The following is a 16,025-nucleotide window of genomic DNA, read 5'->3' on the forward strand; positions in this document are numbered from 1 at the left end:
GGCAGTCATGATTTTCCAGTTGGTTTTAGTTTCTTTGCCTCTTTTGTGAAAAATTCAGGTGAATCTGAACTAGTTAGAAAATTACAAATTAATTTTTGCTGCTCATGCAAACTCTGGCATATGAATACAGGGGAAAGAAAGTTTCTTAAACATATTCTGAACTTTATCTCAAATATTGGCAAGTTAACTTATCTCCTGCAGACAAGAGCATTCCCCTGCTTCATTACTTTTTGTTTCCTACCCTGTGTTGTATGTTTCCCAGGATACATCCCAGGTTCACAAGTTTAAGCCGAGATAAATAGTCCTCTCTGAATATTATTTCCAGTGTTTGCTAAGACCATATGGAACTTTTACTTCCAGTATTTTGAGTAATTTGTGTATTTATTTAATGCTATATCCTCATTTTGCCGTCGAGAATTCAAGAGCGAGCTTCCTGGGGCTGAGAAGGCAGGGCTGGGCAGAGTTGGTGCTCGGCTGCGGGCTCCAGCCTAGGCTGAGCTTTGAGCCCATGAATACTGTCCCCAGAGCTGCTGAGATCACTTGTGCTCCTGATGCGTGTGTCGCAGTTGACGCGGTGTGACCTTGTATGACTCCAGAGCGAAGGAAATGATGCCTCGGCTGACCAGAGCTGTTTGTTTCTAATTCGTCTGCATTTACATACCCTCCATGTCTGCTTTCCATTAACATGTGAGACTTTAGGGGAGGGATCTTTTCACAAACAGTTACCACTGGCCAAACTAAACTCCACTGGGCACAGTTGGAGACCATCAAGTGCTTTTGAAAAACTGCCTGTGTTTCTCCTTTCAGACCAATTCCCCGCAGAGCCTGTGTGCTGACAACCAGTCATGGCCAATACTCGTGCTTCTCTCTTCCCCATCGGTATGTTACTGCAAAGTAAAAGGAAAAATCTACTTTGGTGCTGCCTTATGAGGCTCATAAGCCACTGTTGAACACTTTGGCTGTCCCTTGAGGTGTTTACTCAGATACTCAGCTCCTTGTTGGGAAATGTCCCCTTGTCTATGGAAATTTCCTTCAGTTGGATGCTTTCATGAACAATTACAGCCCGTGTTATCTGAACATAATAAAACTAAATCGCTTCCTGTCACCATAACCTCTGTTTAGTTTTTATACTCATAATTTTCCAAATCTCTGTATGGTCTCTATTGGCTTAATTTTGGAACTAATTCCCTCTTTTGATTTATTTTACTATTATTTTGTCTGTGTTCAAATGCCTTCTTCAAAATTTTCTTTTGCAATCTCTTCCTATACATATTTCTTCTTCTCTTAACCTTTTTCAGGGTGGAAAGGGCTTAAGCTTTATTGTTAATTTTACTTTTTTAACTAGTACCTTGCCATGTTTAGTCAAAGACATAATTCTCTCTTAGTGTTGCTACATGTCTTTTGTGTTTCCAACCATCAGTCCATTTTCAGGGAACCACAGATGTATTTTATGGATAGAGCAGGAGGCACAGGGAGTCCTGTTACTGAGCAGGTGTGTAGCAGATTAGTGAGGAAGCTATTGCTCAATTTAATTCCAGCAGCACTCCTCTCTGAACCATCAGCTACTACCTGTTTCTGCCCTTTCCAGATCCATTCATCCTCACCTGTAAATCAACATATTTTTTTTTCCTAGACGTATATGTAGTTTGGAAGCATTATCATGAAAAATGGATGAAACATTAGACCAACTGTATGATCAAAGCTAAAAGAGCTTCAGAGATAGTTTCTTGCCTGCACACAGGCATTTTTGGGAATAAGGCCCTGGCTGAATATCCTATTGCTTACTAGCAAATGTTTTGTCTCAATGTCAATGCCAGATTTTTAATTGCCTTTCTCCCTGACATTAGATATGTAGTCTAAGAAACTGATGTTGCACTGCAGCTGGAGGCTGACATGAGACTGAAGTGACACATCCTTTGCCGTGGAATATTTTTCTCCAGCTGTTCCTTTGCGGGGAGGGTTACAGAGACTGCACCTGTGCACAATGGGGTAGCAGCAGCCCGGGAGGATTCCCTGCCATAACATTTGTCTGTAAAACTCATACTTTCTCCCTGAGGAAATGGGCTTATGTCAACAAAAATGGAAACTTCAAAAAAATCTGTGTAGTGCTGGGAAAAGCTAAGCATCTTTGCTCTTGAATGTGTGGGGTGATTAATTTTGTGTGCCATATTCCTCACACACACATTCTTCTTCTTTTGCCAAAAGCTGAATGTAATTGGCAGCCTGTGAATGTCCATAGTTGCCAGACAACTTAAAATTGAGATACTGTGAAATGCAAACAAATGGAAATGTTTCTCCCTTGTGTAAATATGCAAGAATTATAAAGCATTAAATAATGCTTGCAAAGAGAATAATTTAAGATGGTCAAAGATGAACCTGAGGTTCTCGTGTACACACCTGGAGCAGGAGTCGAGTTTGAATGGCCTGGACAAGAGGGTTCTACCCTACAAACTGAATTTGTGCCCCCTTTTTTGGTTACTAATGCAGCAGCTTCCTAAAATAGCTGTATTAAGACGTAATCCTTCACACAGATAGTCTCACATGAGGGTAAAAGTAACTTATATTCAAATAACTTACATTTTTTCCAGATGGACATAAATCACACTGATTCAAAATACCATTTCTGTTGATGTAGATGTGTCCACACTGGGGAAGGTGAAGTTTAAGCAAAACACAAGCAGCTTGTATATATCAAGAAGATCCAAGAGAGTGGGGACATAATGAGTCCTGCTGGTACTCCTACTGTCAGAGCATCAGTGGCCTGCTTCACTGAAGGAAAATTACCTGTATGTACCCTGCTTGTTCTCTCACTCCCTTACATTTTCAGTTTTTATTTTCAGATATAGCTTAGCCACAACAGGACAAAGTACAAAAGAGCTTCAGAAGCTCAGGCAATGGAGAATCTGTTGTCATCTCTGCTAAAAGTCTGTCAGGTAAGAGGCTCATCATTTTCATTCTGAGCCTCCATTTACCTTCCTTCCTTGTCTGTTCTCAGCTGAACATGCACAATTCATAACCATGTGTCAGTAGAGTGCCTGGGGAACTAAACTGCTGTTTTTTATAAAGGTGAAAGAATAACACAGCTACAGGGTAAATTAGAAAAAGAGGTGGCCAAGCTCAACTTAGCTGCAGTCTGAAAATAAAGAAAACTGTGCCAACAGACTAAAAATATAAATCTTCTTTTACAAAAACACAATTGTACAGTTTCTATTTTTGTGAACACATCTGCTCAACATTTATATGTATCTTTTGTTATAGATCAAAAATATTTTTGAGTTATCTCTTCTGACCCACCAATGGCCCACTTTATTTAGCATTCAATTCTGTCAGAGCTTTCAAAGCGTAGTGTTCCCCAATACTACCATTAAGTTGAATAATACATGCACATGGTTTAATCCAAGCTGTCTCCAGCAGTTAGTCTCCTTCTGGAGAGTATCCAGATGTTGCTTGAAAAGTGATGACTGGGAAAGAAATAAACAAATTCACTTGACGAATTGGCCAGTGTATCTTTTGTCTCAGCTATCTTCCACTTCAAAAATCTTGTTCAAATAAAATAACTGTGCCTGAGACATTAGCAGACTCTTTTCATCCCCAAAGGTCAAGGTTTTTTATAAAGATGGTAATACATAGCTATCCCAGGCAAATAGACATGAAACTGAGGACCATCTTCTGGGTTAAACTCAGTAGAAAAGCAAAGAGAGAAACCTAGATAGTCTGGAGTATTTGGTCTCCTTCAACTATGAGAAAAATTCCTTTCTACATTAGCCATTCTGTCTGCAAAACAAAATGTTTCTGTTCAGAGTGCAAAAATATGACTAAATTGTAGTGCTCACTCTTCAACTCTGGGCTACCAGGCAGCCAACAACAACCCTTTCCCACTGTAAGAGCAGTCCATGTGAGGAAAATATTTGTTATTAATTTCTGCAAGGAAGGTGCTGCAGCATCACTATTAAGCCAAGGAGCTCAGTATTCCTGAACTGGGTTTGAATAGTTATTTTTTAGGTTCACTCTCCAGTTACATAACAACATATGCTTTCCCTATGTACAACATTAAAATAGACTGAGATTTAAAAAAAAAGTACTCCCACTGCAAATGATATGGCACTGATGGTTACTACTGATAGACCCATGTTTTTCTCCTCCAAAGCCAGCTACATGCTGCTTCAATCTGCCATGAAATGCCTGTAATCTCAGACCCATAATGTAATAGCAATATGCAAGGAAATGATCCCAAAGAAAAAGTATCTGCTTGGCAATCAGAACTTGGAGATTGTCCCTTAAAGTGTTGTATGTCCCTGGATCTCCCTAGTGTTTCCAGTGGATATTTTGTGTTGGAAGAAGGAAATGCCTCAGCTAAACCTGAAGGCACCTGTTGGAAGGTGTTCTAAACCTCAAGGATTGTCAATAGCAGGGATCAGTCTATGCTGGTGGCAGATGTTTTATGCTTGATACTGACTGGAAGGAAAATATCCTACCCAGGAACTGTCAAGCACAAGATGTCTGCAGTGTATTAGAGCTTTAGAAATAAAATACCAGGTTGTGATAGAGGGTTGCTTTATGTGAAATTTCTCTCTCGTCAAAATAATTTTCAGGAAGAATTGTTTTTCCTTTTTTAACACCTGTTTTTGACATTTCTGATACAGAAAAGCTTTTTGTTGTAGTCAAAATGACTCTGTTATGATATGTAGATGTAGGTAAGATGTTATAACTGATAAGTTTGAGTGGTTCCTGCAAAGAGTTCTTGCACATGAAATAAAAATGTATGCCCTAACACCTCTCAACCTTCCGATGCCATAAACAAATGTGGAAATGGAAAGGGCAAATTCTCAGCTGTGAGCCAGGATTAAAACAAGAAGCAAAGCCTATCTTCTCTGAGCTGCACTTTGTGCTAGTCCCCCCTCCTCCCTTGCCCAGCACCTCCACCAATGTGAGGATTTTAAACCAGTTGCCCATGCTAAATCCTGGACCTGAAACCAGCATGATACTGGACATGAACAATCTTTCATATTGGTGGATGATGGTTTTCAGAAAGAGCAGAGCCCTTTTGCACCTGTGCAGAGGTTTGGACAGAAAGGTCCAGGTGGAAATGAACTCATGGACAGAGAGCAGGTGATGAGGTTAAAAGTGCATTCACCACTCGGGTATCAGCAATGCGGACATGCCTCTGTGTGTTTGGATTCCAGTCACAGGACTCTGAATGCACCTGTCTAAATCAAGGGGCTGATCAAACATTGAGCTGTCCTCAGCCAGACACCCCAAACTCTCCCAGATTTACCTTCAACACTCACTGGGGACTGCTGCAATGGATGGAAAGGCACTGTTCTTAAGAAATGAAGTCTGGAGAGAAATAAGTGTTCTATGTGATTATTTCATACTTTTTGGCTTCTCTGATTCAGCCTAGCACTGAACCTCTCCCTTCTCTCCCACTTCCTATTCACCCCTTGAGGCCTCCCTGACCTTGCAATCCACCCACAGTTTCCATGTTACTGTCAGCCTCCTTTCACTTGACTGATGAGAAATATGTGATTATTCAACACATCATAAAAACGGCCAGAGCAAATGAAGGAGAAATCTGGAAAGTATTTATAGAAAATCTGTAAACAATCATTGTAATCCAGCTATTCAAAGCTGTGCACACATTAGCTTATTAGCTGTAGAGCTGTCAGATTTCTTTTGTTATTTCACCTTTTTTTAAAAATTAAGTGCTGCTTTGTTACATTCACAGCCATTTTGTATTTCAGAGACTTCTGTTAGCAGACACAATTTCTTTTTTGAGCTACAATAAGTGAGATTTTCTTTCCTTATGACTACACATCATTTCATTGACTTCAGAGGTTTGACAAGCACCGATTAACTGATGTTCCTTGTGTGCTAAAAGGCTTCTTGAAGCAGCTTCAAGCACATGTATCTGATTGCTGCGGTACAGCTCAACATCGCATTCAGATAAGCGGGAAGGAGGAGGTGAGAATGGAAAAGCTGTGAAACTCTTCTGGAAAATGGCACAATACAGTGGTGGGGCACATGTTGCAAAGTCTCCCTTTTCTCTGCAAGAGGCTGAGGTGTTTCTTACTCACCATAGCATGATTTAACCAGAGCGGGATGACTCCATCAAGGCTTTTGGGGTAAACCAGCTCTCGGTTGTAGGTATACAGCGTCCAAAAGGATATACACACAAACTGGAACCAAAATGCAAAATGAAAGAAATTTAAAAATGGAAGACAAACATAATTGATAGGATTTGGTTAGTGTGTTCATTTCTGAGAAGGCAAAATGTCTCCATGCTTTTTTACATGAAAAATGATGACACTGCCAGATAGACTCATGTTATCTCACATTTACTCAGAGATGCAGTGTTCTGTGTTGATACTGAGAGAAAAAATACCCCTGCTTTATAAACTGCCAACACTGACATTTTCTGTGGAATCTGAGATTAGCTGCTGCTTTTCTTTTTTTTTTCTCTTTCACTTTCCCTTTGCAGATGGGATTTTTTGATGGTCAAGTAGTTCTCCTCAAGGGACTGTCTGTCAAGCCTTTGTTTTGCTCAGTAACAAAATAAAAACAGATCTTGATAAGGCAGGTCATGTAAACTTACCCTTTACCTTCACAACTCATAAGCCTATTTCCTAAATTGCAGGTGAAAGCTGCACACCATGGGAACCCTTTTTCCCCCCAATAAATCAGGAATTACAGTGGGACAACTTAACTGGAGGAAACGGCCCCTGGTGTCAGTTATTGATACCTGGAAGCTGATTAATAATTTTTAGCCGAGCTTTGTATTTGAACACACTTGGGGTTAGAAATCAGCAGTGTGAGCTGCTGGAAGAGGGAGACTGTGCCACAGTCCTGCGGGCATGGTGAGGATACCTGGCAGGATATGAGAACAGCATGGTGAACACTCTGACTCCATCCCTGGCAGGGCTTTTTTAAGGAGCTAGCTAGCTGAGCTGCTTGTGGACCATGTTTAAGCAGTATTTCTCAGCCCTCTGAGATTCAGTGGTGGCTGCAGGCATCACTCTTACAGAGCATACCTACATGTGTACATAACCCATCAGTTCCTGTCCAGCCCACAGCATTTTGATAAACTGTGAAGGAGTAGATGATCCATGATGAATCTGACGTAGGTTGTGACTATAAATATTTTTCTGTGAATCTGTTTCTCTCCAGTGCTTATTTAAAGCTACTTTGGCATCAAAGAAGGAGATGTGAGGTTTTGCTGCCTCTTAGGTACCCTCTCGTGTCCTCCTGACCTGTGCTGCCCTTTAGAGAAAAGCCCTAAGTTGATAAATCCACAGCTATTTATTTGTACCATGAGATTAACAGAGAGGTTACATCTCATTCACCCTTTGGGGTCAATCTGTGTCCACTTGAGGACAACAACCCTAATGTTTGTGCAAGAGGCTTTGCTGTCAACCACAACAGGCTCAGTGTTGTTTCTTCTTCTAAATGGTCCAAATCCATTCCAAATTCAATGGTAAAAGAAAGCCCTTAGTTCTTATCTGTCTTAGTTCTATTTCATGCACATACTTTTGGTACTATACACCCCTAATCATTTATGCAAACGTTATTTTCACATACAGTGACAAAGGGTACTTACTGTGGACACTGGGAAAGCCAGGACACTGAAAAGAAGGTCTCTGCTGGAAATTATGCACTTAGCACATCGCAGTTTCTTAATTAGTCTCAACACATCAGCCAGGAAGGACACCCCATAGAAGACAGCCTGCAAAACCTAAAGTAATTACACCTAATGAGGGAAACTCATCCAGCTTTCATTAGCATGTTCCTCAATGAAATCTGTTCTTGCTCTTCAGGGAGCTGTTTTGTTCATGAGCTGCAAGCCTGTGTGAGGGAAATAGCTGTTGACTAAATCTCTTTTACTAACCCAAACTGATTAAATAAACTTGGTCAGGTCATAACTTTAACAGTATCCCAGTTAATAGATTAAACAGAGATGGGTGAAGTGAAGAGACATGTTGAAAGCCACCTCCATCACACTTCCTATATTAATGGCTGACCACTGGATATATCTGAGCAGGAGAGAACAAAATATTCAAGGACATATTTCCTGTAAAGCAATTGCTAGATAGCTTTCCCACTATTTAGCCAACACAGGTTCTTCTTTTTAGGGACTCACGGTAAAATTGATCTCATTGCCAAGTAGTTCAAAATGATCTAAGGTGAGAATTAGGTGCAGAAGTTACATAAACAGAACCTCTTTTGCTGAACTCAAAGGGATTCAAGAAAGGATTTCAGGTGCTTAGAAGCAAAGATCCAGACATCAGTAACTAAAAATGAAGTTTTACTTAAGTTTAAATGAAACAATTTATAACTAATGAATTTTAGGATTGGGAGATTGTGTTTTGAAGTTTTTTATTCCTTCTTTCTTGAAATAATTTATAGGTAGTGAGGGTGGGATTTTTTTGGGAAGGACACTAGGATGATCTGGTAAAGAATTAGATACATGCACAGCGACAAAACAGAGTTCTCCAAAATATCTATTATTGTGGTTTAAACCTATGTTGCTTTTCTAATTGCCTCATTTTCTCACCTAACACTACACAGCAGATCAAGATGAACCAGATTTGTCAGACACGCAAAGGCAGAATAGAACCTTGCAGAAAAATACTTCTCCCACTGTGTGCATTTAGCACCAAGTCAGTTCTATACACTTAACTCATGGAGTGACCTCTTCTTTTTAAGGCTAGGTTGTCCCAGAGTAATGCAATGTGGGAACTGCAGCCTACTGCAAACACTGGATCAACAAGTGATGCTTAAATGGAAAGAGGGCTACAGCTTTCAGATGAGATCTCTTTTGCCATGATCTTACTCTGACTCAGATATTTATTTAGAGCTAAGTCTCTGAAGTTGTGGCTGGTTATTTCATCAGTTTCTGAAGAAGCTGAAAAGGGTGGTGCTTGGGAGGGGACAGGATTAGTGCAATGTTTTTTCCATCAGAAATTCCTTTATTATCAAAATATATGAGGGGAGGAGGAGACTATGATTTCACCATGCCTGCTGTCAAACAAGGGCTTCTGCAAGCTTTCGTTTCCAGACTCAGTCTTCCTGGGCAACAAAATTTCCATAGTTTGCAGTTATCTGCAGCCATCCCCAAACATTTTGTTTCTTCCCAGCACATGGAAAAGATACAGTCTTCCTTCCCTATCCTTTCCACAGCCCAGAGAGCCACGACAGTAAGCACCACTGTTGGATTGTCCCTCTCCCTGTGCAGACCCACAGCAGTGGAGGTAGGGTAGTGCTGACACAGGCTGAGTAACTGGCCCAGGGTCATCCAGGACCAGGGACCAGAGGTTGTGCATCACCCACTTCATCTGCAAAGCCACATGTTTCCTATCAAGGCCTAGGGTGAACAGACATATCTTTACATAAAAAAAAAAACAACTAAGCAGCTTCATCAGAACCCACAGAGGTCTTTGTTCAATTCTGAGGCACCCAAAGCAGCTCTTTTGAGTGTGATTTTTCTCTCCCCATTATCACAATTCACAGGCAGTACTTCAGTCAGTAGGGATTCAGCCATCCAAGTCATGGGTCTGGCTCAGTAAAGTCCATGCTAGGGTGCAGTGTACACAAACACATGTTCAGCCCAAATGCCTGTCCCAATCCTTGGCCTCACCAGGACACCAATACTGAGATCTCAAAGAGCCAAGAAAAGCCTGGTAATAAACAGAAGCTCTTGTTACACCCTGTAGAGTCAGCAGTAACTTTCTGTAAAAGGCATGAAAAATGAATGTGAGGGTGGTGACAGTCCAGTGACACATGGTGACTAATTGCCAATAAAGCAATTAGGGAGAAGCCTGGTTCCCAGAGGATGGGGCTATTATTATCTTGTTCATGGTCAGCCTTACATTAATCATGGGACAGGGATAGGCTGCTTCTTTCCCCACTGCAAAATTAACTAAAATAAACATTACTGAAAAGAAACAGTCCCAAAACAGCCACATTCTCAGCCTGGTAAATATTCTGTTATTCACAGGGGAGGACAATGTTATCTTCTGTATGGAAAATTCTTATCTGAATGTGTAACCTGACCCATTTCTCTGGCTAAACATGGAGAAGAACAACTCCTGAAGAAGTGTTTGAACTCAGCCTTAGGAGCTTGGACTTATGCTGCTGCAACTCTACCCTTGTTCAAAGGTGTTTCAGACAATTTAGTGCTCACCCTGTATTTCCAAGAGCAATGGAAGGTTATACAAGTAATTTTCAAACCAGAAAACTGAACTTAGCTAGGATCATCCCTAGTACTGTGCAGTCTGGCATTGTAAACCCTCAGTAGATTAAAATCTGAGCTCCAAACCTATTGGGGTTATTCTTGTAAGAAAGGTGCATCTAAATCTTGTAGCCCTCCATTAAAGGAAAAATGTTGACATTATAAAAAAAAAAAAAGTGAAAACATCAAATTATTCCAGATGTCCTGTGAATTTCCCAAGCAGCAGTGCTGGCACTCAAATCCATTGCAGGCACTCATGGAATATAAATCCACTGGCTGTAAATAGAAAGGATTCCCTAAAGTGTTCCCACACGAACAGAAGGAAGACTGGAAGCATTTAGAAAGCTAATGATTAACCCAAAGAGGAGAATATGGATATGATTATCCCTGCTGGAGAGAGGCTGCTTTCCCCTCTAGACCCTACATAGTTCCATGGTGCTGGGTGCTGTAGAAATATTTAATTTGGCCAGATCAATTTTCTCAGTCTCAAACTGAGACTCACAGTGACAAAGACAGAGCTCAATTTTTATCTGGTACAGTGATCAAGAGGGTGTTTCTGTTTAACTAACCCGACATGATTTACTTTTGTATATAAGATCTTGCCATATGTGTATATTGAAATCTCCAACTAGTACAAATAAATCGGGCTCCAAGCTCTGCCCTTTAGGGAGGGATAAATCCAATATTCTGAGCAAGTTATTAGACATAAAAGTCAACATTTAGTGTAGACACGCATCCATTCACATGATAGTCCCTTGGAAAATATCTTTACTAAATACTGGGCCTATTCTGAAATAAGTACAAAGCAGTTTTCAGGACAATTTAAAAGTACTTCCATTATGAAAGACAAAATTATAAGGAATAAACTGAGGCAGGAATGCAATTAATAGTTTTTAAAGGTGCAGTACGCTCATTATGCAGTGATTTACTAATGGATTTACAGCAGTGAGCAGATTTTTATGAGCTCAGATATTTCAGGCAATGAATGATTCCGCTTGCTCTGTTTTATGTCACAGATGAATGAAATTAATACAAAACTGGTTTTATCTGTCATTTCTGTTTCTTCAATAATGGGTCAAAGAACCTCTTTGATACAAAGCCTACTTATCCTTTTTTTTCCCCTACAAAAATATTTCCTTACTGAATCGTGATTGCTCTGATCATTAAGAGGATGAATTTGAAGAAATGTCAGAGATGTAGCTCTCTTGGGAGAGCCATATGACTAGCAAGGAATTGAATGAGGTGCTAAAAGAGCATAATATCTAGAAGGAATTCTTCTAGCATCTCTCCAGCAAAACTGGGAGACAAGCAGCATTTCCATCCCTGGATAATGTTACTTTTCCCAGTATTTCCATTTCAGATCATGGTGAGGCAGCCAGAGGAGCTTTCCCCAGAAAGAAACTTTTAAATGCTATTCCAAAGAAATAAGAGAAAACTTGGAGGGAGAATTTCCAAGTGATTCAGATAGCCAGTGCCAGAACCCAGGCAATCCCAGTCTGGCAGGACACAGGCAGAAGAGCTGGACAAAGGCTGTCTCTGTGTTCCTGGCTCTGGGGAAGCTTCCAAGGCACTGCCGAGGCCTGCCCAGCACAGCAGATCCACTGAAGCAGAACAGCCCAGAGTGAAGCTTTTGCCTGCTCCTCTTCCTCACGACCATACCTCTGACATCCTCAGGTGTTTTCTAGGGCTGTGTCCAGACTGACACAGCCCTATCTTCTATTCCCATTCTATCACTTACATAAGTAATTGTATCATTGCCTGTAGTAAAAATTTGTATTTCATAGTCTTAGAGAAGTTTTTATCTTGTGAACAAATGTAGATTTGGGAGCTGTGTCCATGTTCCATTCATCTTGCCTCTCTTCACTCAAACAGCCCAGGGTGGCAGACTTTATTCATAATTTTCATACTTAATTTGTCAGCATTCATCAGAACAGGCTGCAGCTCTGGGTGAAAAACTTTAAGCAGATAACCCAGGGTTACCAGTTTAGAAGAATGAGTTGCTGTGAAAATTGGTGAAAATTCAGTGCGTTGGATATGCACCCAATGGACAAGTGTGGTTGACAGGCACCTCTTGTTCCTTGATGTTCCTCAACAACAACAGGGAGTGGCTTAATATCAGACCATAGGATGAGTCCTTTGAGTCCAGTGGATTCCCACAGAGAACACCACAGCATGTGGAACATGTTGTCTTCTCACCTTCTTCCTCTCTTATACGGAACTTTTTGCCACCTCTTTGCTGCTGCTTTACCAAAAAATGCTACTCAGTTCAGCACAAGAAGGGGGATGGCAGCATTTCCTTCCTGAATGCCTCTTCATTTTTTGGCAATCCTTTCTTGAAATAAATAAATCTCTGAAGAAAAAGGACTACCTTCCATGAAGGAGTAATTTTGCACACCCTTTCCCATTGCCACGTTTTCTGCATGAGATAGGCAATATCTTCAGCCCAAACTTTCAGCCCTGTTGTCTGGCAGCTCCATTTTAGCACTGGGATCAGATAAATGAGTGGTTAAAATTTGTGAGTCAAAAGACTGGGGAAGTGGAGCAAGAGCCCTCACTGATGGAGATTTAGTGAGTCCTGAGCTGTTCAGCAGATCTGTAAATGAGCTGGCAAAGGGAGCAAAAGAGTGGTACATTTTCATGAATCTGATGGGTTTTTTTTCCCTGTCAAAGCAAACTGACTGTAAAATCCAGAATCTCAGGAAATTGAGTGCCTGAGTGCCAAAGAATCTCAGGATACCAAGTGCCTGAGTGATCAAATAGTAGGCAAAAATCAGTGTTGATAAGTGCAATGTAATGAATTTAAGAAAAAAATTAAAAAGCAGATTAAATGATATATTTTTCAACCGTGGGTTCTATATTAGCTGTCACCATCCAGTAAAGAAATATTAGACTCAGGGTAGATAACTCTCTCAACTTGCTGTCTCCTGGCCTACCAGTGATCAAAAAAGACAAATAAAGTGTTAAGAGTAGTCAAGAAGAATTAAACTACAAACAAGGAAATACCTTTAGGCCACTGTATAAACCCATATATGCTCATAACTTGACCACTGCAGCCTTCCCCACCTACTCCCTCATGAAACTTGAAAAATTGCTGCAAAGGGTGACATGGATGCTTTAATAAAATAAGCAACCCTTTGTGAAGAGAAATGAAAAAGGCTTGGACTTGTGGCCTGCAGAAAAGAGTAACTGAGAGCATAATCTAATGCCACTCTAATGAACGGCAAAGAAAACATGAACAGGGATGGATGATTAGATTACAACACAGAAATAATGAGGCATCCAGCTCAGTTGTTAAGGAAGCATGTTTACACCAACAAAATGAACTGCTCTTTCACACGAGGCACACTTGCCTCATCATACAGAGGACAGAGAAAGTACCAGAAGTATGAACAGGCATGTTTTTTCTTCAGATAGATGAAAGGAAGGCTTTGAATGGGTATCAGCTATCTTAGCATGGGTTTATTTTTTGGCTGGATATGCTAGTGGGACAGTAAAGCTACAGAAACTTCAGTTCATGCTTGTACATGCTCTTGCCTTGTGCAGCCTTTCCTTGACCATCCACTGCTGGTCACTAAGGGAAGCTGGATGACAATTTCAGTGAGTATTTCTTCATCCCAAAATACCGGGAGATTGGTTACTTGCTTCGTCCTTTTGATCCCATGCTTTAAAACTGAGTGGTAAACCTCAGTGTAATGGTGCCAGAGGATGGGGATGGAGATGCTATTTTGCTTGAAAGTATGGGTGATATTTTAGTGGGGTCACCATTTCCCCCAAAATGGCAATACTGATAAACAGACAACATTGCAATTAGCAGTACAAATGCCACCCGACTGCAGTTATATATGTGTGTCTTCATCCTTCCACAGCTGGCATGACCAGCTGAGGAGAGTGCTGGAGCTCCCAGAATCCCTGGGTTGTTGTGGTCACTTCACTTGCCATTCACTGCCTCTTGGCTGCAAATGTTTCACAGAGTCACAGAATGGAAGAGAACCAAAGTGCCCACCTCCCTGAAGGTCTCCAACAGCCCCACTTGGAGCTGGGGAGCCTTTAGGCTTCCACTGAACTCCAGCATAGGGTGTCTCCTTCTGAAGGGTAAAAGTAGAGACAAACATGCCCCAGACCAGACCTCTCACTGGTATTTCACTCTGATGGTCACACAGAATGGATGAAAGGCTATGTAGGTCTCTGCAGTCATCCTTCAAATTAGCAAGTGTGCCTGAAATTTTTCCCTTGCAGGAAACCTCTCCACAAGCCTGGTCTTTCCACCCCACCAGCACTGCTTCCCTGAGCTGCTGATGAATGCCTTGGACTCTGAACAAACCTTCCCTGGGTATCTCATGTACTTTCACTTTGATTTCTAACCTGTGAAATGATAGCACATTAGAAGAACCAGAAGACATTACAGTCTCTTTTTCTATGTGCGTTTAGGAAATGTACAACCAGTTGAAAGCACTGCTGAAACTCATGTAATAATATCACAAGCACCTCTCTCCACAGGCTGGTATTTCTTTCCCTTGTGTTCTCAAATGATTGTCAAATGAAGCAGGTACTCTGAAAGGCTAAATTAGCATGGTGGTCTGCTTTGTTTCACTTTTCCTGTAATTTAGAGGACATAAAAGCCTATTAAAAAAAATTGTAGTAAAACTCCAAGCAGTGCTGAAATGTTTTGAATCAAAGGTTAGAAAACAAGCACCAAACTATGTGTCCTGCCAGGACATACCCCCACTTTTCTGTCCTTCTCACTGAAAATGTCTCTTACAATGAGGCAGCTAGCTTCAAAGTACTTTCTGTAAACAAAGCATCTCACCTGTCAATATTCTTTCTGCATGAAACCTATGAATACATTTCACAGCACAAGCACAGATCCCTCCTTAGTTTCCTTTGGGGTAAAAACCACCAAAGGAAGCAGTTTAACAGCAGCAAATACACCAGCTGCGTATGTCTTGAGGCGCAGATGGCAGACAAACAAACAGACATATTGGTATCACTGTACAACAGGATTTGCTTACCAGATTGAGGACTGTCAAATATTTCCACTGCCCACCGTAAAGGAACACTTCAGATGGCCGCTCCTCTGTTTTCACATGTGTGATGGAATAGGCAACGAAAAAGTACCAGACAAAAGCAAGGCAGTGGTACATGGTCAGAGTAGAGATTTCCATGCTTCAGCCAAGAGCAACTGACAGCTGCTCTGAAAGCAGCTTTTTTTTTAAGGTGCTCAGTGCATGGGATAAGGCAAGGCAGGAGGGTTTACTTCAGAGCAGTCTTGGGACACGATGCCACTTTGCTCTAGTCAAAAGGAAAAATCACAAGGCTGTGAACTTTGATTCTATTTGTTTCCCTTTTCACTTTACAGATAGGCTGGGAGGTGGGGGGGGATGAGAAGAATAGGCTTATTCCCTGGATTTAAATGCCTTGCTCAAGATTAACAAAGATTAGTCTCAGAGTTACATAAGTTTTGGGTTGGCTTACGTTTTTGCAATAGTGGTGGGGGGTGGGGGGGAGTTTTGCTGCTGATTTTGTGTAACAGGCTGTCATGTGTTGGGTAGAGAGTGAAATCAAGTGACATTTTCTTCACTTATAGATGTGTGTGCAGCCATATCTCCAGCTCAGCTTGGGAAACCTCTGTGACAGTTTTTGCCTTGTGCCAAAGAAAGAAATGGGAAATGTAATTGCCTCTGAAAGAAAAAACTAGCTGATTTGTTTATAGGCTATGGAGGTAGCAAGGAAGCTGACAGGATTCACAGGCAAAAGTCCTTGGGGCTGAAAATCTCTCTGGCTGTTAACTTTTTTTTTTGGT

General features: G+C 41.1%; 1 protein-coding gene across 4 annotated transcripts in view; it reads right to left on the reverse strand.

Moving 5' to 3' along the window:
• Positions 1–15,666, reverse strand: part of ADTRP (androgen dependent TFPI regulating protein) — a 30,887-nt gene extending 15,221 nt beyond the window's left edge. The window contains exons 1-3 of one of the 4 annotated variants that reach the window (XM_085571495.1): positions 15,235–15,663; positions 7,595–7,729; positions 6,075–6,176 (exon numbers count right to left, since the gene is read on the reverse strand). In XM_085571495.1, coding sequence (XP_085427621.1) covers positions 6,075–6,176; positions 7,595–7,729; positions 15,235–15,387 — 390 coding nt within the window. In that variant the 5' untranslated portion in view covers positions 15,388–15,663. Of the gene's footprint in view, positions 1–6,074; positions 6,177–7,594; positions 7,730–15,234 lie in introns of all 4 variants that reach the window. The other 3 variants (XM_031504175.3, XM_085571497.1, XM_085571496.1) reach the window with 3 other exon arrangements.
• Between the last annotated feature and the right edge of the window lie 359 nt (positions 15,667–16,025).

The sequence above is a fragment of the Lonchura striata genome, chromosome 2 (assembly GCF_050655825.1).
Source record: "Lonchura striata isolate lonStrDom1 chromosome 2, ASM5065582v1, whole genome shotgun sequence".
Lineage (NCBI taxonomy): Eukaryota > Metazoa > Chordata > Aves > Passeriformes > Estrildidae > Lonchura > Lonchura striata.